At 35.2% G+C, this 26,370-nt stretch overlaps 2 protein-coding genes across 2 annotated transcripts; one reads left to right on the forward strand and one right to left on the reverse strand.

The window, feature by feature from the left end:
- Nucleotides 1-648: 648 nt before the first annotated feature.
- Nucleotides 649-15,024, reverse strand: LOC138331786 (glutathione S-transferase 3, mitochondrial-like). The gene is made up of 7 exons (XM_069279555.1): nucleotides 14,877-15,024; nucleotides 6,860-7,014; nucleotides 3,846-3,907; nucleotides 3,361-3,418; nucleotides 3,084-3,156; nucleotides 2,369-2,472; nucleotides 649-1,922 (listed from the first exon to the last, which is right to left on the reverse strand). The coding sequence occupies exons 2-6, from the start codon at nucleotides 6,995-6,997 to the stop codon at nucleotides 2,372-2,374; spliced, it is 432 nt and encodes a 143-aa protein (XP_069135656.1). The 5' UTR covers nucleotides 6,998-7,014; nucleotides 14,877-15,024; the 3' UTR covers nucleotides 649-1,922; nucleotides 2,369-2,371.
- Nucleotides 15,025-15,345: 321 nt separating this feature from the next.
- Nucleotides 15,346-24,270, forward strand: LOC138330636 (putative cysteine protease YraA). Its single transcript, XM_069278188.1, has 4 exons — nucleotides 15,346-15,451; nucleotides 22,868-23,005; nucleotides 23,201-23,297; nucleotides 24,188-24,270. The coding sequence occupies exons 1-4, from the start codon at nucleotides 15,401-15,403 to the stop codon at nucleotides 24,268-24,270; spliced, it is 369 nt and encodes a 122-aa protein (XP_069134289.1). The 5' UTR covers nucleotides 15,346-15,400.
- The last annotated feature ends 2,100 nt before the right edge of the window (nucleotides 24,271-26,370 follow it).

Here is a 26,370-nt window from a genome sequence, read left to right on the forward strand (position 1 = left end):
CATCAATATTTTACGAGTTGTTCCAACAAGATTTGCAGCCAAGTGGTAAACACAATTTTCCATGTTGACATTTCAATCGGTAACAATTTGTTTTCATGGTAGACATTAAACCATGCAATATGTGAAGCAACAAGCATCCATGTTACATCACTTGACCAAATTTGAACAAATCCGTTAATTTTGAAAAGCCAGTACCTTTATCCAGTGATTTTTGTTTAATTCCATAAGGATATCGGAAAACTAACATATCTATTATACTGCAAGACCATCCTTGATACTCCAGGGATTACTATTACTGACGGTATATTCGTCCTTGGACTATCTCATAGTAAAACTAGTATAAGGGCAGTTCAGATGAAAAATAATCTGACAAATCACAATTCTGCAAAAACTTCACTCAAAGACTACAGAGAAAAAGCGACGCCCAATGTCAAAGCCACAGTCAACCACAATGTACCATTATACAATTCTTTTGATGTATATCAACGTACTAAATGACCTGTTCTGTTGCCTTCAGTTTAACTATGACATAGTCCAGGGGTGGACAGTAATGACGACAGTAATAGTAACCCCTGGAGTATCGAGAATGCTGTGAGGCAGGCTTGACACACCACCAAAACATTAAATAAACAAAACATAAAAATGTAATAGATTAATATTTGTTTCCACATTTAATCAATCAATACCTCTCAACTTCATTCACTACATCCATTTTACATAGCACTACAAAGGCCTGATGATGTAACAAATTCTGTTTCTATACTGACTATACATAGGGGTCAATAAATAGTAATCACTACTTCACTTCGGCGGAATTACTGCACTGCTGTTCAGAAGATTGGTGGAATTTTTCACAATTCTAGAGAATTACATTTAATACATGTACACCAAATGCCAAGTTTACTTTGATAGCTAAACACCTTTCTACAGTGATCAAAGCATTAACACAATAGCACATAACACTATCATCAAATTAACTTCATACTTTCATTTGATTTTGAACACAATTAACGGGCTGCTCTTGAAAGCAAGTTGTTGTCAATGATATTTCAGTTGGAGACAAAGATTGCTTGTTCTCAGTTTAAAGTTAAAATCTAATTCCACTTTCAAAGTTTCAATTTTTAATAGTAACACAAGTACATTGTATACACTTTGTAACCAATGAATTGATAACGGCCTCGGTAATTACTGGTTGACTCAAGCTCTATTACTTTGTAATCTTTGCTAATCGTTAGCAGAAATTTGTAGACATATATTAAAAGTAAATAAGAGTGAATTTATGAGTTCTATATTGTGTAAATGTCATGAATATACATTAAAGACTAAGGTTATCACAAAAATAAATACAAAGTTAAAGGTACAAATAAAGGAAGCAATCCTATTGCAAAATGAACCACAAAACACAAGGTCAGATGTGTTTATAGTGAAAGAAAATATGATATTTAAATATTGTCAAATATGTGCTCATTTACATCTAGATCACTGTCAGACTAAATATCTTACTAAATAGGATTCTACCAGCAGTTGATAAGTATATTTTTAGACAGTAGTGTCTACCTAACAGAATATTCCCCAACGTTTTATGTGTAGCAAATATACAATATTCATTTATATTGACCTTTCATTATTGAAATTCCTTTCAAATTAATATATATTAATATTATTGAATATTATATGTACACATATTTGCCATTCATAACAGAATCCAAGTAGTTGAGTTACACTGTTAGGCTTCAATGTAGTGTTAGCAACTGATAAAAAAATACAAAAAGAAGAAAATCTATTATAACCACAATAACATATTATACAAGATTGCACACATTACCATACATCTACCAAAATAGAAATACTAAAAGAAAAACTTCAGCTGCTAATTTCCACCAAACATCCAGTGCTGGCACCCTTGTCACAACAGTGCTGACCTGTGAAATACACAAATTAACAGCCTTATATTCAAACCTAGAGTCTGACACATTTCCTGTATTTCAAGATTACTGAATCCTTTTAGATATTAGTCCACAACTGCACGCTGTAGATAGTCGCTGTTCATTTAATTTATTTAAATTGAGATCTGTGTGATTATTGTATTAAATTTAATTTAGTACTTTTTATCTGTTAGGTAAACGTTCCTAAAGAATGTTCCAGGTTTTATATGGGAGATATCAAGAGTTCCAGAAAAAATACCAACACGTATCTACAGCCAGTATCTGTTAACTGTCCTCAGCTCCAATTAAAGTACTGAGTGTAGGTTGGTAGGTTTTCTCCAGATTCTCTGGCTTTCCTCCATCTTCTAAACTGACATGTCCTTAAATGACCTTGGTTTTTATAATAAAATAAACACCTACATAATGTACATAAATGTACTTACAGTTTAAATTAGCTTAAGCTGTCTCACAGCTACTCCTACAGAACAGCCAAGCATGGTAAGTAGACCAATGTATCCAAAGGTTCCCCATCGTCTCTTCTCAGGCTCTACATATCACAAACACAGTGTTACACATAATCATATATGGAGGGTTTAAATTAATGTACAAGAAATGAAAAATTGTGTGGAGATGCTCAACTCGTTCACCAAACTCGTTCACCATGCCCTCAATCGTTCACCTATTGTTTGGTTTTCATTTTTTTTTTTGTAAACATGGTCATTTTTATTCAAATACAATTTGTTCTAAATTACACAAATTCTAGAGAAAAATCACCCTGAAAATAACTTTTTTTTGTGTTCCGAAATATACCAAATTCCTTTTAGAATACTTACCCTATAGAGATTTCATAATGGACTATTCCATTATTTAAACTATAAGATTAATGGACTATTCATTTTAACTTAGTCCAGAAGATGCTTAATGTGTCATAAAGGGAGAACAGGTTAATATTATTAAAGAAGGTTTTTCAATACAATGTCAATTTTACAAAATTTCACAGTTTCAGACTTGCAGGTTAACAATCATTGTATTTGGAGATTTACCACATCCTTATCTATACATGGAATATTTTAACAAGAGCTCTTTATACATGAGAAAAAGTATAATTGATCATTCTCTGGGGTTTATAAGACAGGTGTTATATGTTATTTTACTGACCTCCAGTACTGTATCCCTTTGCGAATGCTATCCTGCCGAGCTGGTAGATAGTCCCTGCTCCAGCCGAAGTCAGCTAAAACATAATAATTTATTGGTAATTATTCCGTTACCACTGTTAAAGAGACACAATCTGGCAATGTCAGGAACTGATAAATTGATGATGAATTTTCTACAAAAAACTTTATTTTCAGTCTATCAGAATGTTCGTGTAATTCTGCAGAATGCAGATATGCAATGTAAGTTAATTTTTCACTTGATGTAGAATACGTGAACTTACAGGATATTGAAGACCTCCAACAAATAACAGCATCAAGAATGTTGGGTAGCCTTCCAATCTAAAAGGAAATTATAATCAATTAAAGCAGTTTCATTTACTGTTACATGTACTGTATGTACATATGCCAAATAAACATGTACAGTAAAACAAGGTTATAACAAACCTCTGGGGACCAACACAATTGCTTTGTTATAAGCAAAGTTCGTTGTACATACATTGCAAACCATTCATAGGAACCATGGTGGGGAATGAACATTACTACATTATAATCATGAATTTGTTGTAAGTGTGTTAGTTACAAACATGTTTTATTGTATTAATGTCACTATCATGGCTTAACACATTACATTAACCAATATTGTTTTTTTTTTATAAAACCAATGAATGAATGTCCTCCCTTTAAGGGTTTAAATGTAGGGTAGCCAATGAAATAAGATAGCTTTAAAATAAACAGACTTGTTTGACTGCTGACCATATCAACTTACGTGTTCTGGTGAGCTCTCTGGATGCAGTTGAACACTTTGTTGTCAGAGTACATGTTTGGATACTGAAACAGTAAATGTTCAGAGATAGTCCAGGGGTGAAGAGATTGAATGTGAATCGGAACTCCTTGAGTATTAAGGATGAGCAATACAAAGAGCAATACCATGAATCTTTTAAATAATTAGGTACTTGTATCAATAGCTTTTTCTCACTTGCTTGAGAAAATCATTTTCAATTCATTAAAGGAAAGATTAAAGTTGTATGGTATATCACTTTCGCTCTTTTTGTCATGGTAAAAACTGTATAGGTGCTATACACATTTTTCTTCGTCTGTCCGAGGTTTAAACTTTCTAATTTTACCACTTTTTATAAAGTTGCAGCACTGGAAGCATTTTAATTATAAAAGTAAAAAAAAAATCTTTTTTAACGTGTACACGTAAAAAATAGGCTCGAAAGATGCCGAATCATTCCGAACTCTTCCGAACATCGTCGCGACAATCTCGAAGTAACACGAGAGTTGTGAAACCAAGAGAAATGTCAACAATTTTTCGTAAACAAAACATGTAGTCGACCTCAGCAAACTGGATCTACAAAGAAAATAATGCTCGCACATTACAATATTTGATACACGCAATATTGAATCGTGGCAATGTGTGAATTAGATGTTTCAAATACTCGCTCTGTGGACATATACCAGCACGATTTGCCCACATTAGCCAGAAGGAAAACGTAAACAAACACATGTGCGCTTACGCTAGTTACCTGGATAACCACGTGCAGGAAGCGTGGATGTCAGTCACGTGATATGATTCGGAATTCCGACAAAACCCTAAGGTACTGGACATGGCGGTGATTGAAGGCGTTTTATTCAAAACCAGGAATAAATGATCTCTGGATTTTGGCTCTCTTATAGGCTGACATATAGTTTTGGGGAGCTAAATCATCAAGACACATGTTCATGTCCAAATATCAAATGTTAAAACGACATATCGTTTCGGTGAAAATTACAAGAAATACAACTTTAATTGAGCAGGAATCTGTTTAGGATTAAAGTGTACTTATTGAGATTTTGGCTAAAATTCAAAACATTTTCAAATGGCATTAGGAATGTAATTGGCCTGTATTATCAGTCCCAGAAAAAAAATATCCCTGTGTATTTTCATCAATGTCACATAATTACAAATAGCTGTGTATTGTCATCAATGTCATATATTACAAATCCCTGTGTATTGACATCAATGTAATGTAATTACAAATCCATGTGTATTGTCATCAATGTCATGTAATTACAAATCTGTGTGTATTGTCATCAATGTCATATAATTACAAATCCCTGTGTATTGACATCAATGTCATGTTATTAAAAAATCCATGTATATTGTCATCAATGTCATGTAATTACAAATCTGTGTGTATTGTCATCAATGTCATATAATTACAAATACCTGTATATTGTCATCAATGTCATATAATTAAAAATCCCTGTGTATTGACATCAATGTCATGTTATTAAAAAATCCATGTATATTGTCATCAATGTCATGTAATTACAAATACCTGTATATTGTCATCAATGTCATATAATTACAAATACCTGTATATTGTCATCAATGTCATATAATTACAAATCCCTGTGTATTGACATCAATGTCATGTAATTACAAATACCTGTGTATTGACATCAATGTCATGTAATTACAAATACCTGGATATTGTCATCAATGTCATATAATTACAAATACCTGGATATTGTCATCAATGTCATGTAATTACAAATACCTGTATATTGTCATCAATGTCATATAATTACAAATCCCTGTGTATTGACATCAATGTCATGTAATTACAAATCCATGTGTATTGTCATCAATGTCATGTAATTACAAATCCCTGTGTATTGACATCAATGTCATGTAATTACAAATCCCTGTGTATTGACATCAATGTCATATAATTACAAATCCCTGTGTATTGACATCAATGTCATGTAATTACAAATCCCTGTGTATTGACATCAATGTCATGTAATTACAAATCCCTGTGTATTGACATCAATGTCATGTAATTACAAATCCCTGTGTATTGACATCAATGTCATGTAATTACAAATCCCTGTGTATTGTCATCAATGTCATGTAATTATAAATCCATGTGTATTGTCATCAATGTCATATAATTACAAATCCCTGTGTATTGACATCAATGTCATGTAATTACAAATACCTGGATATTGTCATCAATGTCATATAATTACAAATCCCTGTGTATTGACATCAATGTCATATAATTACAAATCCCTGTGTATTGACATCAGTGTCATGTAATTACAAATCCCTGTGTATTGACATCAATGTCATGTAATTACAAATCCCTGTGTATTGTCATCAATGTCATGTAATTACAAATCCCTGTGTATTGTCATCAATGTCATATAATTACAAATCCCTGTGTATTGACATCAATGTCATGTAATTACAAATCCCTGTGTATTGACATCAATGTCATATAATTACAAATCCCTGTGTATTGACATCAATGTCATGTAATTACAAATCCCTGTGTATTGACATCAATGTCATGTAATTACAAATCCCTGTGTATTGTCATCAATGTCATGTAATTAAAAATCCCTGTGTGTGTATTGTCATCAATGTCATATAATTACAAATCCCTGTGTATTGACATCAATGTCATGTAATTACAATACATATGTACATAAGTAAATATATTAGAGAAATAAATATTATCAAGATGTATATCAATATTACATATGCACTGAATTTCAAATACTCTCATGGTGGGTCACATTATGTTCCATAGATAGAGAATTGACATAATTGTTTCCTCGGTCATTATCTAAATTCTACCAAGGCAGTATAACAACATATGGACCTCAACAATGGACCTCAACAAAGGTCCATAATTGATATATATATATATTCATAATTCAAATAAATGTAAAATTGAATAGAATGTACTAGGTGAATTGATGTCAGATGGCCAAGTGCATACTTACTGCTACTTCATACTGTTTACGGGCCTTGGCGACATTCATTCCCATCCACATGTTGACAAACGTGCTGCCCACTCCGGTGAGGATCACATACCCGTATCCCTCGGGCAGGTCTTCCATTATCTTAGATAGGCCACCCATTCCGATATGTAATGCTCCTAAAATCAAGAGTATATATAACATAAGTAATAATAGGATCCCAAAGCAACTTTAAACTGTTCAGTGTATATCTACCTACATGGCATTGTATATTCAGGGGAAGATACTGTAGCAGTGGTCCTGTAACCCGAGATCACCAAAATACTGGGAGGACTGCCAAGATTGTCTCAGCTAGACCATCAAACATCAATAGGTCCTAGCTTGGCTGCAATAGCTCAAAAGACTTTTAGACAGATAATGGTGTCGTCTTTAGAGCTACAATTGGTACTTATTACTGGTAATGGAGCAAAGAAATGATTGTGCACATCATTATTAAAACATCTGTATGGATAGTATCGTAAATTTGTTTTATATCACTCACAATAACTTACAGGCAATAAAACTGAACCGTATAAAATATCAAATTCATAGCGAGACATTATTTTTTTCAAATATAAATATGATGGCCTTTTCTAAGTACATACAGTGTAACTTCCCAAAACCGAACCTTCTCAAAACCGATCACCTCTAGAAACCAAACATGGATGTCATGTACGGAATGAATTCCTCTTTATTAATTAAGGATTAAAGTCTCTTTCTGGTGGTTCTATCGAAGGATAAAGTTGAGTAGGGTATCGATATTTGGAATGGACCGCGATGAAACAAATATTGATACCCTACTCAACTTTATCCTTCGATAGAACCACCAGAAAGAGACTTTAATCCTTATATTTACAGTCTTAACTATTATTTTCATAGCTCAAAATTGACACTTAGTGTTTATGGCATTTATAAGACTAAAATTGGATTATATCGTTTGGTTCCGACGGGCATTTGGAACAGCCACTCGAAGTGGCGGAAATTCCCGCCAATTTATCAATGAACATACAAATAAAATGAGTTCCGTCTGATGAAGCATATATCTGGTGTTTTCCCGGTATGAAACTATAAATCGTTATATTTATCCGTTGAAAAAAACACCATGATGCAAAGCAGTTTGGTTTTAATCTTTTGCTTCGTATTATTACACACGCTTACACAATTCATAACGTGGCAGGATATTTAACGTAGTTGTGACGCGGCGTCCGATTCAAACCGCCTGTGTCAAGGAGGTGTGACAAACAGAGAGTTTCTTCGATTTTGTGATCACTTGAGTTCTACTTAATCAGTTCACGTTTGAAATTACTTGAATACATGGATGTTTTCATAGTTTCATGACATTATTTCCGGATTTTGGAGATTTTCAAATGTATCGGAACGTCGTTTCGAGTAACATGTACAAACACAGGTAGGCCCACTACTATAAACGTTTACCGCTCTCAAAATGTTAGCTTATATTTATATTGTTGTTTCAAACACTTCAATAAGTATTAGAGATATCTATTACAAGTATTGTAAAGCTACAATTGTAGGATTCCGTTTCATTGATATTTCGAAACACCCAAACGTACATTGTGTAGGTAGGCTATAAGTAAGGAGGGCCTACTATCGCCGATTCACAGTAGATAACGTACAGGACTTGTCTGTCCCGCGAGGTGAACAAAAATGCATTGTCCTGCTTGGTCGTTTTGGTTAAACTTATCCAACTAAAGACTGATGTTGTCTTGATATATCTTATCCATTTGCGTACAACCAAAGATGTTAAATGTTGTAGCGAACAACACAGACTCACCGACACACACTCACCGACACACAACATGTAAACATTGCGACGTCATCGGAATGTGCAAAACTGTACATTGTTACAACATTGTTTATTTATCATACCCACGGAAGCATTACTAAAAGAGGTACGGTAGTAACATAAACAATGTAACTTTTCTACATTTGTATTAACACACGTACATGTATATGTGTTGAAACCTATTTTGATACCTACATGTTCACCGAACGTACGTTCGGTACTGAAAACACCAAAATTTTCTGATTTTGACCATCATAAATTCATCCGCGCGGCTCCAAATCGCGCGTGACATACTCAATCTATCGAGAAATAAAACTCAGTAGCCTTTGGTAGAAATCAACGGGGTTTATACTATCAATTCACCACTGACTGTAAATATTAGTATATAAAACTTCCCAAAACGGATCCTTCCCAATTCCGAATACCGGACCGATTTTGAGATCGGAATAGTCAAATGTAACTAAAATACATTTCTGAAAACCGGCCTTACCTGAGCCACACCGATAGATTGCATTGAGGTCTGATCAACCGACGGTGAAATACACACGTACCTGTACCATAGTTGTCGCATGCCATGTCCTGGGGCATGTATACAGATGTGAAGGCTATAGGTACACGGTAATTATACCCGAGATAGTGGTGAAATTATTTAATCATGTCTATTGTTTAGATATTTAACGAAGGTCTACCACGTGCACGCGGTTTGTTTACTGTAGGAAAACAAGCAGAGCTAGTAATAAAGAGAAAGTTTCGTATTCAAATCACACGTTTTTTTTATTTACATATAAAAATTATGTAGTTGTCGGATAACGTAAATTATCTGGTAATAAAGTTTAAGATTGTTGTAATCCATTCCTTTTAAACGTGTGATTCCCTCTTTTGTGATAACATTCACATTAATAATCAATATCGGTCGGTTTCAACGAACACTAGGCATACATGCGGTACACTAGTGTAAAAAAACGACTTCTGATCGATTAAATCCGGATCGTAATGATCGGTAATCGGTTCACTTCTCCAAACTGAACCCTCTCTAAACCGGCCGAAATTACATGCACCGACCATGATCTGTTTCGGGAGGTTCCACTGTATTAAGAATGGTCATAATGTTTGTTTAGGACAAAAATATTATATAAATGCATGTATACTCTTCAATTAATTGGAAACCTACAAAAAAGATCAGAAAATTGTGCTCGAGTGATTTTCTGAGGCAGTGCTCCATTACAACACGTAGGCACCAATTAGTACCCGGTCAACTGTATAGTAGACCGGGTACATATATATATATTCGTTCTAGTCCTAGCTATCTGGGCTCACGCTACCTATTTGCATTTTCGTTAATAACGAATTGATCTGGCAATTTGCTAAAATAAATTCATCCTAATTCGCAAAAAATGCTAAACTTTTTCTTCACACACCCGATATCCAATCACAGGACTAAAGCTTCAGACAGTTTTTTCAGTCACATTACTTTCATAGCAAGTCTAAAACAGTTTGATTAATTAATCAGTTACATTACTGTACCATATATATTTTAATGCTGAAGGGATGTAAAGTAGCAATACGCACGACGTAGTATGGTTTAATGAATGATCAGGATCTTTTGCATGTATGTACTTTTCACTTGATGCATAAAAAACATTATTGGATGCTCCTTAGTAATTTAATAGTTTCACAATTTGCTAAATGAAATTCTTATTTTCTAAAGAGAAAAAAAAACTTTCACAACTTTTGCTTATGCAAACTGGAAAGTTAGTGCGAGCCCAGGCTATCTAAGAGATGTAAAGACTTTTTTGGCCCAACTGTCAGAGAAGTATAAGCAAGAATACATAAACAGTTAACAAATTACTTTGAAATAGTAGAGTTTAAATTATTCAAGTATTTTTCTTGAAATTGTAGAGTTTAAATTATTCAAATATTTTCTTCATACTTTATATGTTATTGTAATTACTTTTTTCTTTATTGATCTACTTTCCTGAGATAAAATAAGTGGTATTTATATTCTACTTTCCTTAGATAAAAAAGTGATATTTATTTTACCTATCTGAGATAAAATAAGTGGTATTTATTTTTAATGTGATGGAAGATAAGAAGGGCCACCATACATTATTTACTGTCTCTTGGTCGCCGGTTTTTCTCTGGTTACTCTGACTTTCCTCTAGCGGAAAAGATTAATCTCTATGGAGATTCCTCATCTTTTATATTCGAAGGTTTGATAGATGTCTCTCTGAATCTCATTAGTGATTAGGAAAAGATATGTTACATGTACAGACATACTAGCTACAGTTGGTAGTAGACTAAAGGTTACACCCTTGTGCACACGGAGTGCACGAGGTTTAGACTACAGGTAGACACGGAGTGCACTACGTTTAGACTACAGGTAGACACGGAGTGCACAAGATTTAGACTACAGGTAGACACGGAGTGCACAAGATTTAGACTACAGGTAGACACGGAGTGCACTACGTGTGAACACGGTGTCCACTACAGGTGGACATGGTGTCCAGGTACATTCAGACTTAGACAGACAAGGTGATGTGTTATAGTTAGGGATCGGGGAAGAATACGTTCTTCAATTTGAAATAATACATAGTTATAATTTTTTAGTGTTTCTTTTTTTAAATTACAACATCTACAATTTAATGTACTATATAATACGATATTTTTTCAGTATACATGAATAAAACCTTTTCACCGCAAAAGTAATAAAGATTAATTTGTATTCATTAAGTATATGTCTATTTAATTTTATATCAGTAGTTTCCATTTCATATCTTAAATTATCTATATTACGTTTTCAAAAGTCAATGTTTTATGGGTAAATTGCATTAAATTTTACATGAAATAGTAAATATAAGTCAAAAACAACTTTGAATTGCGGCAAAAACTAGAACGAATATTCGTACCCGGCCTACTAAGACGACACCATTTCCTGTCTAAAAGTCTTTTGAGCTACAATCTTGCAGCTACGGCAAAAACCAGTCCTATTGCGCTTTTGAGACACTTGTTCTTTTATAATTTAAGCTATTAGTAATACAATCATATACCGGGTAATACATAGCTTTTAAATAAAAAGATTTGGTCCCTATCAATCGGTTTTCTAGCGACACCCTTGTAGATCGTCTTTCATAAAATATACACTTTTATAATATTTTTCTTTGCTATATCAAGTTCTAAAAGTATTGTACGTAAAAATAGCTTAATTACATATTCTTTATTAAAAACTGAACATCTTTAAAAGATCATGCAGAATAAATCCACTTCAAACTTTATGACGTAGCTATAGTCTACCTACAAGTACCCAATTCAGTTTGTTTTAATTCTTAATTACCGGTAAACACAATATGTTTATGATCCCAACCCCGCAATTTATCTTGACCGTATATTGCGTCATGGTCCAATAATTATAACTTGTCAAACATACAGGTAAGCCACAGTATCCAGCTATACAGGTACCTCAAGGTGACCATCGATAGATGGCCAGAGGGCAGAATCGTTGTCTTCTGTGTTTGCACGGCTTTATGAGAATGGAGGCAGTATCTTTATATAATATGTGATTTTAGAATTGTTTCAATGGAAGTTTGTTAAGACAAACAAATACACTTTACCTTTTAAAAATCATATAGGTTTGTGAGTTTGAAACACAAAAGTACCATTCTTATTAGATACATGTACATGTTTGTTGTAGAGCCTGGGTAAACATGTACACCATTTCCCGGGGAGGGGGGGGGTAGATTGGGATGAGGTAAAAACTAGCTGGCAAAACATATAGTAAGTGATGCTGAATACACCTCAATTATTGTCATGACAGACAGCCTTGAAGTGGAGCTGACGGGAGCTGTACAATGCGTAAATCAAGCATGTCTGTCACAACCTTGAATTTACCAATAATACATGTATATATTATAATCAAAATTAATTTAGATTATGTACTTATTCAACATTGTAATATGGTATTTTATATACATAGTCATGATAATCAGGTTTCTGATATATGTAAAAAGCCAGTGTAAAAAAAATTAAATTAATGAAAAGATATTGGATGAAATATGATTTTCCAATAATTTTGAAATAAATGTTTTAGTTAATTATACACTTGGTATTTTGATTATTTTTTTATTTTAATATATAAAGCTTCATTATCAAATAAATTAAAATGCACTACCAGTTAAAATACATATCCCTATTGACTACCATTGTTGTATAACTGTTCGTATTTGTGTGATGAGTACAATGTATATGTAGAGAGGCTGCCGCCTAAGTACAGCATGCTATAAATGGACCTCCTGGGGTTGGGATAAGGTACTTCATTTATACAGGTGTTGTTAGTCTGTGATACACTTGACTGAACATATTGAAGGGGTGCCCAAAGAAGGCCCCAGGCCCCTGGCCCCACTCTGACCAATGTTAGGTAATTTAGATTATCATATCCGTGTGGTTGATGGAACAGTATGAAGTCCAAGTGACCATGGCAACTGCAGTCCTAGCCTAGGGGTCTACCTTTCGAGCAGGCATATTTTAAGTGTACAATATACTATGTATACATGTATGGATCACACATTGTAAAGAAGGTCATAATAGGATATTGTCAAATTATCAGAGTTTCTAGAATTAAAATAATTGTGACAAATTCAGAATCTAATCAACAACTATGAATCTACAGTTTAAATGGGTAGAAGTTGGATTTATTTTGATTGTCTGTTTAATTTATTATCAGGCATGTGACCTACATTTTTCCGATCGGTACTTTGAACAGTGTTGATACTAAATTTTTGCTTTCTATAAGCCAGTGCTTACAGGTTCCTCAATCGGTTGACACAATAAAATGCTATTTCTAATGCCGATTTTTAACGTCTATGGACGAATGCCGATTTTTAACGTATATGGACGATTTCACATATTTTCAATGCTTTGCAACGCGCCAGGTTCTATGTAGCAAATGTATACGTATTATACATTTGACAGGATTAAAACTATTTCGCGCACCTTGCCGTTTAGAAAACTATATTCCATGCATACATAGTAAAACATCTTATGAAGAATTTAATTTGTTTATGTTTATCATGATGTCCTTGCTTTTATTATGCCCATCAATATATCCTTTTTTATCAAAATATTTTGCCGATCAAAATATCTCTTGGGCGACGATTTGCTAACACTGAAAATCTTACTTCCTGCAAGGTTCATCACTTTATGCGTTCGAAAAAGAATTTCATCTTTAAACTACATATCACTAGCTAAGAAAAATAGTTTTTACTGGGAAAATGCGGACTTGAACTATCCATTGATGAGACATAACCAGTACGTGGTTTACCGTGGTTTACCGTACGCAGTTAATTTGCTTTTATAACTTCTAATAAACGTCATTATTTATAAATTAAATTGTATGATAATATATATTGATACATTTTACTTTATATGTATCTATTCAAATAAACATTACAGTACGAATGATTTCCAGTAATTAACGGCAATTTTATGTTGCAATAAATATTATGTTTCTGATCGCAATAAATATTTCTATCTGTCAAAGTCCATATAGACTGCAGAATAAATACATATTTTCTCATATCTCTGTGGCACATCATCTAGTCTGTCTGTGGTCTTGATGTAGTGGACATTTTACCTGGACACGATGTCCACCTGTAGTGGACACCGTGTTCACACGTAGTGCACTCCGTGTCTACCTGTAGTCTAAATCTTGTGCACTCCGTGTCTACCTGTAGTCTAAACCTCGTGCACTCCGTGTCTACCTGTAGTCTAAACCTCGTGCACTCCGTGTCCACTCGTAGTTCACACCGTGTGCACAATGTGTAACCTTTAGTCTACTACCAACTGTACTGTTGTAGTGGAAAAGATATAACCTGCTGACTGACTTTCAATCACAAAGTGATATCTTTTCAGTACATCAAAAACTGTTGAATAATCTACACCAATTCATGTATACTGGTTAGAATGGACATCAATTCATACCAGTTCATACATGTCAAGAAAAAGTACTGCGATAAAGAACATAAAATGTACACATTAAATGTCTAACAGTTACTTGGCGACCTTTGAGCTTTTCAGAGTACAGCCAGTCGAAGTAATTAGAGAATAAAGATGGACAATTGTGAGTTTGTCATCATAAGATAAACGTTATATTGTGTCAACCGCAATTGATGTCTGCTGACATTCGCATAAATATGGAATACTTGCCTGAAAATTAAAACGGGCAAGGACAAACCGGCAAGAATGAGGGCAAGAATTGCGTGCCTTTCGTCAGATTCAAAGAAGCGTTCCGAATGGCCTGGGCAACTATAAAATTGGAAAGTGCACGAAGAATATATTCCGGAATAAATAGAAAAATATAATTTTATTCTGTAATTATATATATATAATGTACCATGAATGGCTTTGTAATTTTTATGAAAATCAGGAATACTCTGAAGCGGAAACGTATTTATAATTTAGAAAATGTCAATTCTTAACATAAGTCTCTGATTACTTTAACGACGTGAAATATGTTTTAGAGCGTTTATCATGTACATTTCTATAGCTCTTTTTAGCAAGAATTTATATCAAGAACTCGTGGATTGTTTTTTTTTTTTTTTTGATATAAATTTCTAATTTGTGATCAACTTTCATTTCACAAAACAACAGCATCATGTCTGGGTCTGTAAATTAGAATATACCTTACTTCGGAAATCTTCAGTTATTTACCTCGGTTCATCACAAGCATCATGTCGGGTCGTGTTGGGATACTAGCAGAATTTAATTATGAGGATCTTGAGGTAAGGGTAAAATGATTAAATATTTATTGCTAGACATAAAAGTAGCATAGATATTTCATGCAATATCATTGAATCGATATCGTTAAATTCAGACACTGAATATAATTCGAATACGGATTTAAACACCGTTCCGGTTTAAAATTATTTTCTCCCGGTATTTTGTACATTTTTTCTACTTTCGTTTTGTCTTCCGATTTATATTGATAGATGTTTGTATGATGACGCCATCAAAACGCGTATACAATTGGTTAGGGGCAATATTTAATCAATGTTCGAGGTTCAATGGCGAGAAAATTACATTTTCAGGAAAACAAATTTAATAAAAAAAACCAAAAAAAAACAAAAACATTTTGTACATGAACAATGCAGATATATAAATCTATTAGCCTATAGCTACCTGTAAACATTTTTTGCAATTAGGCCTACGTTGTACATGGACATGTACTGTAGCGGTGTTTGCGCTTACACCCCCCATACCCCCTTAAAGCATGAAAAGGACCCCACTTTTTGTTGTAAGTCCATTGAAATTATACACATACTGTTACTGTATGTGCATGCATTGTAACGTAATCAGGTGCGCGCGTACATGTACAAACTAGAGGCCGGACAGAAATATTCGAACAAAATGACCGCCGTAGCGTCATGTGCACATCGATCTTGCTAGAGCTAAACACTCTTATGTGTTGTGATACTGGCCTAATATGACCCTTGGACTTCCGTGCTTCCTTCAGACGGGGATCGATTGGTATCAACCTTGAATGTATGCTACATCAACGTCTTGCCAGATGGTTTATATTGCGTCAAAAAGCTATGTTTGATGTTGTTGACACAACTTTTTAGCACGAGCCTTGTGAACCATAGCATTGTCCTGTTGAAAAATATAGTTTTGGTTTGAGAAGTGTATCGCTAAAACTGGCCAAAGTTTTTCTTCCAATATTTCAATATAGTATTACTTTAATGCATTGATGGTTCCATTTATACTACAAACAGTAACAACTCCATGATTGGTAGTTTTTGGTGTGACCGCGGACAGATACAGGCTGGCCGCGGGTATCCCGTCTTTTTCCCTCCTTATCATTACCGATCACGATTTGACTTTCATCAGAAAAAATAACATCTTTCCAATAATTTTCTACAGTCAGATAATTAGAAAATTGCAGTCGCACGATGTGTAATGCATCTATAGACAACTTTGAAAATATCTCTTTATTTATCATCACTTGTTGGATATTGTACAATACTTGTGTTATGAACATGTATTTATTTACAAAATACCTTAAATACATCAGATGACTCCAATGCTGGCCGGTCCCCTCATCAGGTGGATCCTCCTTCCTTAGACGTTTCGGCGCTTTCCACGACGTCCTCCAGAGGTGCGTCGGCTGGGTTGATCAGGCCCAACCAGGAACCGGTCGGCTATCGCATCCGCGTGATGTTATTGCGGGTAGTTGTCTTATTTCTGCCTGTTCATCGCCACGGGCAGCGATGTCTGTCCTTCTGCCATTCGTCACCTTGTGGCTAGCACTGTTGCTGGTGACCAATCCACTTCTCCTCCCTCTTCCTCCAGATCCAACATCGAGTATCCCACCAGCCTCTACGCTTCCTGTAGCCCGGGTTCCAGACTTCAGAAATGTGACAAACTTTGGCCCTTTCGATATCGTCCGCTTTTTCCTCCTTGCACGGTCTAGACTTGCTGCTACTTCCTTGAGGACCTGGTCGTGGCGACATGTGTATCTTCCATCTGAAAGTGCCACCTGGCATGATGTGAGGACATGTGCCAGGTTAGCTGGTTTCCTGCAAAGTACACATTCAGCGTTGTCCTTGATTCCCCAGGTGAATTTTTTGGTTGGGCTTGGCAGTAAATCGTAGGTTGACTTCAGCAGGAAGCTAAGTCTGTGACCTTCCATCTTCCAGATATCATTCCAAGATACTTTCCTCTGCCTCACTCCCTCCCAGTAAGTCCGGCTGCCCTGCTGTCTCATGCTCACTGCCTTCACCTGCCTAGCCTCCTCATCCATCGATCTAATCTCTGCCTGGGCCATGTCCCTACGTGTCCGTTGGTTTGCACTTCCCCACCTTGGCCTTGTGATGGTCCCCAGGCCAAGGCGCCCTGATGCCACGGACCCTACGATATCACCATGCCGAAGTCTTGCCTCTGCTTCCTTCAAAGCCTGTTTAGCGTCCCACTTTCTTCCTGTTCGTGTAACGACCCTCGCTGCTCTGACCTTGTCATCCGCACTGTCCCTCAACATGATGACCTGACGTGCTTTGGTAACCTTGAACTCCTCCGTTAACGATTTGAGCGGGAGTTGGAGTTTGGTCCATGAGCTGTACAAGCCTACACTGCTGAAGCTGCGTGGAATATTCAGCCATCTTCGAAGGTGTCCATTGATCATCCTCTCCATTGCCTCTACAGATGTAAGTGGTACTTCGTAGACAAGCAATGGCCACAAGAGTGTGGGTAGTACGCCATGCTGGTATATCCAGGCTTTGAATTTCCCTGGGAGTCCACTCTTCTCAACTGCCTTTATCCATTCTTCTGCCTGCTTCCTCATCTCCACTACACTGTTCCTGTCGTTGAATGAACCATCAAACCACTTGCCAAGGCTCTTCACTGGCTTCTCTGTAACAGTTGGTATGTCCACTCCTCCGATCTGAAACCTTTCCCCCTTCACCTTGCCTGCCTTAAGAACGAGACTCCGGGACTTGGCTGGTTTGAACCTCATGCGGGCCCAAGTTATCTGCTCTTCTAGATCTCCCAGAGTCCACCTTCCTTCTACCACCGTCTTAATGGTTATGCTAAGGCAAGAATAAAATTTTATTCTAAATAAATACAGTAAAATATATCAAAAGCTGAGTCGCAAAAAGTTTGATCCGGTTTCCTGATTGTTTGAACTGATCCGGGACAAGTTGCTTTGGAGAGGATTCGGCAGGGAATAACACTGCATCCACATTGTTTCAACCCTGACTACACCCCTGTTCTGGTAATGCATACATGTATAACATTTAATGATGCTACCCAAAGTAGAACGCTACTGAAAATGGGACAATTATGAGATACGCGTACCTGATACAGAATTACAAACTCATCCATATTGTAACAATTACTGTCTTGGCCAAATATTATGGTGCTAATACATGTACATGCAATAACTGGTAATCGTATGCATGTATTTCTTTCTCTCACCTATTGTGTAATATTTCTTTTTAGTTTAAAGATGCTCAATCGCCGACAGAGCATAAACAATACTCATTCTTTGAACAATGATAGGTATTTATTCATGTAAATGTATTTTATTAACACAAACGATGATATAAAATAACTTGTTTGGCTTTTTGTGGATGCACAATCAGTATTTCATTCCATATAGGGCATAATGTCATACACTTTTTATGGAGACAATTAATTATTTTTGATAGTTTTATCTCAAAGTAAAAAGAAGCTCAATCTTTTTAATGGTGGTAATGGTGTAAAGTAAGCAACTTTTGTAACCGAAGAATAGTACTAATTCATGAGCATCTGCTTCTGTTTTTGATAGAGAAAAAAACCCAACATTCTTCAGTGGGAAAATGTCAGGGAAAAAACTCTTTGTTCAAAGACTCGGTATAGAAAAATGTATCTACAATATAGCATGTATAAAATTGTTTCAATTTTGGAAATGTCACATTATTCAACTTCACAATATAAGAATGCTATATAATCGTGTGCATGGGGCATTCGAGCTCCATGTTTTGCGCTGACACGACGTAATGTTAAAAAAGATAAAGTACCAAGAGTTATCTCACCTACCATATATGCCCATTCTCGTTGCTTTTATATGAAACATTCTCAAATAATTTATGGTAAAATATTAAATGACAAGAGTTATATATAATTTAATTTGCATAAAAAAATGAAAAAATACTCAATGGTGCCATCTTAAAAGATAAGGGTAACATCTATATGTAGACGACTAAGGATTTGGTACAGAAAGTACATTAAATGGTCTAAACGAAAACTAAAATAAGATCGAAATGGATATGAAAAGGTGAAATCGGTTGTTTAAAAATCATGCGTAGTGAGAATACACCGATATTTGCTCAAAATAGGAGTTGCATGCTCACTATTAGTAATTCATAATGTACAGTACGTGGAATGTAAATCTAGCCACGATACATGTACAAAGTGTGTATGTAGTGTGAGTAGTTTGTCGAGTTCCTTTCGCAATATAAAAAGTTATTTCGTATATATCAATCTTGCATACATTATTAATATAAGTGATACAATCACAAGTCCAAGACCACTGATTTTCCATGTAAGATTAGGTTTTAAGCACATGCGTTTGTAGTTCATACAGAGCTACCTAAAACGAATATACATGCCCGGCCTTCTATACCTCCTAGTAAGTAAGGGATATAAAAAAGTACGACTATAAAAAGCATACAAACGTGAAATAATGTTTTCCTTGATCATTGCTTTGCACAAATTGTAGCTCTAAAGACGACACAATTTTCTATTTTAGTCCTTTGAGCTACAATATTGCAGCTCAGCTACCTAAATTAGCTCTATTCTGTTATACTTTTTAAGCAATGACCCGCAAGCTGCTGTTCTTTTTAAAAGTACAATATAAATCGTCCTTCACAGAATGTTCATGTAAATTGCACAAGTAGTTTAATAACATCTTAACAAAACTCCTATTATTGTCGAATAAAAAAAAAACCTTTCCATTTACGTTATTTATTTTTATTCATGTTATACATTAGTTCACCGAGAAATTGCACGAAATTGCACGGTATGATTTTTTCTCAGGCTGAACGATTCGATCTGTTCAGTACAGTGTAAATAGTCCTACATACCCGTTTTAAGGAGTACCGATAGATACTCTTAGCGGTATTTGAATAAAAATAAACACATGATTTTCTAAGGAAATCCGTATGTAAATAGTAATACATAGGAAGAAGGAGACATGCAGTTTATGTAAGAACATGATCTTCAAAAGTCTTGAAGTGCTGTTTTATATTGATAATAAAAATACATTATCTGCGGAACTTGAGTTTTTTTATATATAATTGTAATGTTAAAGATGCTCCACCGCCGACAAATGGTATTTTTTCACTATCAAAAACATGAGCAGACGATTTAGTATTTTTCTTCAGTTACAGAAGTTACTTACTTTACACCATTACCAACATTGAAAAGTTTGAGCTTCTAATTTTACTTCAAGTTAAAGATATGAAAAATAATTAATTGCATCCCGAAAAAAATCCGTGGCACTATATCCTATATGGAATGAAGTACTGATTGCGCATGCACCAAAGGCAAAATAAATTATTTTATATTACATTATATTTTTTGTGTTAATTAGACATATATATACACGATAAAACACCAATTATAGTTCAATTAATGAACATCATTTATGCTCTGTCGGCGGTGGAGCATCTTTAAAGCAAATTAAATCTATATGTAATATGCAAGATAACTAGTGTACGTATTTCTTTAAACGTATCAGTATCTGTATAATTAAAATAATGGCATCGTTTCATTGATGCCGGTAGGTATGGTATATATGATAATGGTATAGTTTCGTTCTTAACGGTATCCATCCCAACTATGATGTGCCTGACTCTTTTATAAATTTTATTGCTGATATTAAACATGTTAGAAGACAGTACAATTATATAAAACCGACTAAATTTGGGATATCATAAATTCTATTCTTCCAGCCTGACTTAATCATTCTCTCGACCTCGACACCAACCTGTACTGGCCTTGAGTTGAGTGTGATTAACAGTGAGGAAGGCTCTAACACAGGGGGCCAACTCAATGAAAAATGATGTTGTTATCCAGGGTTTTTTTTTGTATTTGGTGGATGAACTGATGAGTATATATGACAGTCATGTGATGTTTTTCAAAATATACGAGATTTGAAAATTATTAAAAATCTAGATATTTACTATAAAACAGAGAGTAAATATCCAGATTTTTCAATAATTTTTCACATCTCGTATTTTCGAAAAAAATCACATGGCTGTCATATATACTCATCTGTCCATCCACCAAATACAAAAGAATGGATGACAACATCCATTTTCATTGAGTTGGTCCCCTGTGTGCACTATCTATAAAAGCGGTAGTTTCATATTTAGTCGCATTACCGCTATCGCGATAAAATATATTTCTGCATCAGAACAGAGAAATGGCAGTTTCTACTCCTGCTCGGCGCTCAGCATTAACATGCAATGTGCATCATGGAGCAAGTGATTGTCATTGTCAGACTGAGTCGGTGTGCCGTTTGGTGTCTGGGATATGTCGCAGTAGCACTATAAAATGAACAACAGGTCCACAATTTAAAGAAGACACAACACGAACAACTGCATTCTCCAGAAACATCCACTGATGGACGATGCACCTCGCACGCGGACGATGCCGCCCATCATTTATCTTCGCTTCTTGATAGGACGTTAACTTTCATATCGTATAATCAACGTCCCAATCGATACATTTGATTTTATTTTTTCTTCCTTTACTGCTTTCATCACCCTAAGATTGAAACACATTTCAATACAGCCAATTCCTTTCTTTGGGGAGATTTGAGGATTATTTTCATTTATAGGTCGCTGTTGATAACATTATACCCCTTATATTGTAATTTGCTTGACGATTTCTGTTCACATGAAGTTCTGGTTTATAGTCTAGATAAGCATTCGAATTCTTTGGCTGTTAAATTAAACGTGAATCTATTGTTATAATAATTGATGAAACTTAAAGATGCTATACCGCTGACGTATGGTATTTCTTCAAAAACCCGGAGCAGTGAAGTAATGATTGCGTATGCACTAAAAGCAAATTACATTATTTAAAGATGCTCCACCGCCGACAGAGCATAAATGATATAAATCATTTTAACAATAATTGGTGTTTAATCGTGTACATATATGCCTAATTAACACAAAAAATAATATAAAATAATTTATTTCACCTTTGGTGCATAGGCAATCAGTACTTCATTCCATATAGGATATAGTGTCACGGAATTTTTTCGGGATGCAATTAATTATTTTTCATATTTTTAACTTGAAGTAAAATTAGAAGCTCAAACTTTTCAATAGTGGTAATGGTGTAAAGTAAGTAACTTTTGTAACTGAAGAAAAATACTAAATCGTCTGCTCCTGTTTTTGATAGTGAAAAAATACCATTTGTCAGCGGTGGAGCATCTTTAATATGTGTTTTGGTGTTAGTTAGACACATATTTGCACGATTAAACATCAATTATTGTTCAATTGATGATTATCGTTTTTACTCTGTTGGCGGTGGAGCATCTTTAAACACAGTCATCTACTCATGGGTAGCTTGCGTTCGGAAACCACCTAGGCGCATTCTTCAACATTTTGCTTTAATTAGTGTGTAGAAACATTCCATCTTTCTCTATACAGCTGTGGTATCCATATTACCGCCTACAAGAGGAGGGGTACGACACCTTTACAATAGGGCCAGAGAAAGGCAAGACCTACAACTCCAAACATGGCTACCCCTGTAAGGCAGAGGAGGGTATCGACAACGTCAAAGCGGAGGTAACCACATATTCGTACAAGGTCTATTATAAACTAACTTATTTTATATTGATTTACACGTTTATCTGAAATGTCACGGAAAGACAGGGTCTTTAAGTATTCATGCATTGTTCTGTATGATTGATAAGATACTCCTGTTAATCCCATACTCTATTCTGTATTCTTATAATCCCTAACATTGTCTATGTTTTGTAGGAGCTTGCAGCTCTGATCATCCCCGGTGGGTTCGCTCCAGATTACTGGAGGAGAGACAAACGCTTCCTAGACCTCGTTAAGGCTATATACCAGTCAGGTAATACTTAATTACACCCTATTAAGTTTTCTTTCTGCTCGTTCTCAAGTTACAAAACTTCGGAGACGAGTGCACAAGATTTGCCTCACATCACGAGTCAGTACATAAAGATAATCCCAAGTAATACTATTTTAAAATAGCACTGATCATTATAAAAAAAACACTAGAAAAAATAATTTTAGATATCACTAAATAAAAAATTACAAACACGGCTGTGTCATGTAGCTGCAACTCCAAAAAGTGGTTCCTTAACTTAAGATAACCTTGAGACAAAAAAGTCGTTAAAATAATCAATACCTCATAAAATTATCGTGTTTAGTCGCATCATCTACCGTGTAACCGGTTATTTACGCCAGGGTCAATTAAGATTTAAAATTTTCGCAACATGATTTTCAGGGTATATATGATTTAGCCATTTAAATATACATAATGTGTTTCGAGATTTAGTCCCCTTCGTGGTTTACAATACTTGCACGGAGTGTATATTGGTGTTTCGTAAATAGTGAAGCATTTTGTCGAGATCAAACTATACGTACATATGACCTACACAGATACTAGTTCATGATGCTATTCTTGATAATATAGATAAGACTACCGGGTTACTGATATATTATCAAAAGAATAAGTTATTTCTGTAGGTGATTGATCATTGATTTATATTATGACATTGGTTTATGTTTTTGTATTGTCGAAATATTGTACATTTGCTATATTCTTGACCATATGTAAGAAGTCTCTTACTACATTTCTTCTCTTGTTATAAAGTCTAAATAAAGACCATTATTAATATAATTCTCCAAATTCCATGGTCACGCTTACGGGAAGATACGGTGAAAACCATAAAAGGAAATGGATATAGATGAAGCCATGGTGGTTCTCCTGTATTGCAGCCACCAAGGGCGTCATCCCGTTAGGGGAAGAGGAATTCCCCCAAGGACAATTTGCACACGACATGGTGATCGTATCAATGTAGTTGTCCGCGAAGGGTTCTTTAGGTTCGGTGGCTATTTAACTGAATCAAGCACACGTCGCCATTCTACTCTCAAATGGGCTGTGAAGTTGGACGATTAAACACCCCAGTATGATGCCAGTAGAAATTGCATTCCTAATAGTTGCGGAACCCTTGGTCCCTTCGTGCGATACAACAAACAATCTTGGATTTCTATCCTGCTCACATGTCTTCTTTGATATGCCCACCCATTCATTCGCTATGAATTTTACGGCAGGATTTTCTAAGGTTGAGAGTAGCTCAGCCATCGACTGATTCAACGGCTTCTGTCAACAATACTGCTGTGGATTTGTTAGGGCCGTTTTCGCTCCAGACCACAAGTATTGATGCCGCGGTGGTGTGACGCTAACTGATCCATCCAGAGTACCTTCTGCTGGCCACTTCTCAAATGATCACCACAGTAGTTATAAAACCGCAGGTATGTTTATATTTCATTGTTGATTTTGCACGTTGCAATATTTAATTGAGATTTCGATCGGTACTGAAAACATACAGTTACAAATGCGGACCATCATAATATTTCATATGCGAGGCTCGTGACATACTATCAATATACAACTGACAGTAATTATATACTTTTAAATTGTTTTCCCTATATTTAAAATAGGTCTGTTTGTAAACGTCGAGTCCAGCAATGTTTTATAAAGCAATGATTTCGACACATTAAAATGGTCCTGTTAGCTAACTTAATGGTGTTATTCGTTTTAGATTTTGTCGATTGAACATACATGTACATATACCTGTATGGATATAGGTATACAATTAAACCACAATACATATATCTTAATCATTTACCAACAGGGTTTGACGAGCTTCCCGAATACAACAACGCATTTATGCTGGGTGATATAAACGCATTAAAGTCCAAACCAACTGTGATCAAAATTTGGAAGCAAAACTGACGTGACAAGAGGAGCATTGAATGTAGTCGGTACTGACGTTCGGCCCTTTGCAAAAGAACTAGGTTTTGGTGGCAGTTCTGATAAAGTATTGATGAAAAATCAGTATTTAGTCACAGGCATCTATCCGAGTATGGATTTTTTCGATGGAGGCGATTCTGGTTCTGCAGTGTTTTGCCAAGACGACAATGGACAATTGGTATGTGTCGGAATGGCAATCGGACATTGTGTTTTGAATGACTATCCGTATAAAGCTGGAATTGTGACACCAATCGATGCTATACTTCAAGCATTGGGTTCCAATATTACTCTCGCTACATTTCCATAAATTTACTTATATTTGTAGCACGTTTTCATAAAACGTATATGTTTTAATATATTTCATTTGTGAATTTTTCTTACGTGAAAACTTTAAGAACTTGTCCGTTTGGCTGATAAAGTAAATTTTAAAGCATAAATGAAAATGTCTATTTAACTGCAAATTTGAACTAGTTAATAAGTTATTTTGCTTTTGGTATTTTTGGTATTTGCGCCATCAGTACTTTATTCTAAATAGGGCATAGTCCAATCAGGACGCAATTAATTATTTCAAATATTTTTGTATATAAAATAAGAAGCTCAAAATTTTCAATGATGGTAATCGTATGAAGTAAGTTATTTTTGTAACTGAAAATTAGAAAACTAATAATTACTCTGTTCCTGTTTTTGATATAGAAAAAATTCCATTCGTCGGCGGTAGAGCATCTTTAAAATGTGTACTGAAAAAATAGAGAGCATATGTAGCGATTTTGGTTGACTCTCGGAAGATGGATGTGTGGAAACTTAACAAGTAGTCTATTTTTTTTTATAAAATTGCATCATTATCTATATAAGACAACTGAAATGAATAATTTTAGCTCACCTGGTCCGTCGTCCGTCCGTCCGTCCGTCTGTCAACAATCAACTTCTTCTCTATAACCGCAGGTCGGATTTCAACAATATTTGACTGGTGGCATCCTTATGGGCTACTAGCTGAAAATTGTACAAATGATAGGGCCGACCCCCGAGATGCCTGAGGGGCGGGGCCAAAAGGGGTCAATTTGTCTATTTCCATATAAACGACTTCTTCTCTGAAACTAAGCATGGGATAGCACCCATAATGCAATGGTAGCATCCTTATAGGGTG

Source organism: Argopecten irradians, chromosome 9, assembly GCF_041381155.1.
Source record: "Argopecten irradians isolate NY chromosome 9, Ai_NY, whole genome shotgun sequence".
Lineage (NCBI taxonomy): Eukaryota > Metazoa > Mollusca > Bivalvia > Pectinida > Pectinidae > Argopecten > Argopecten irradians.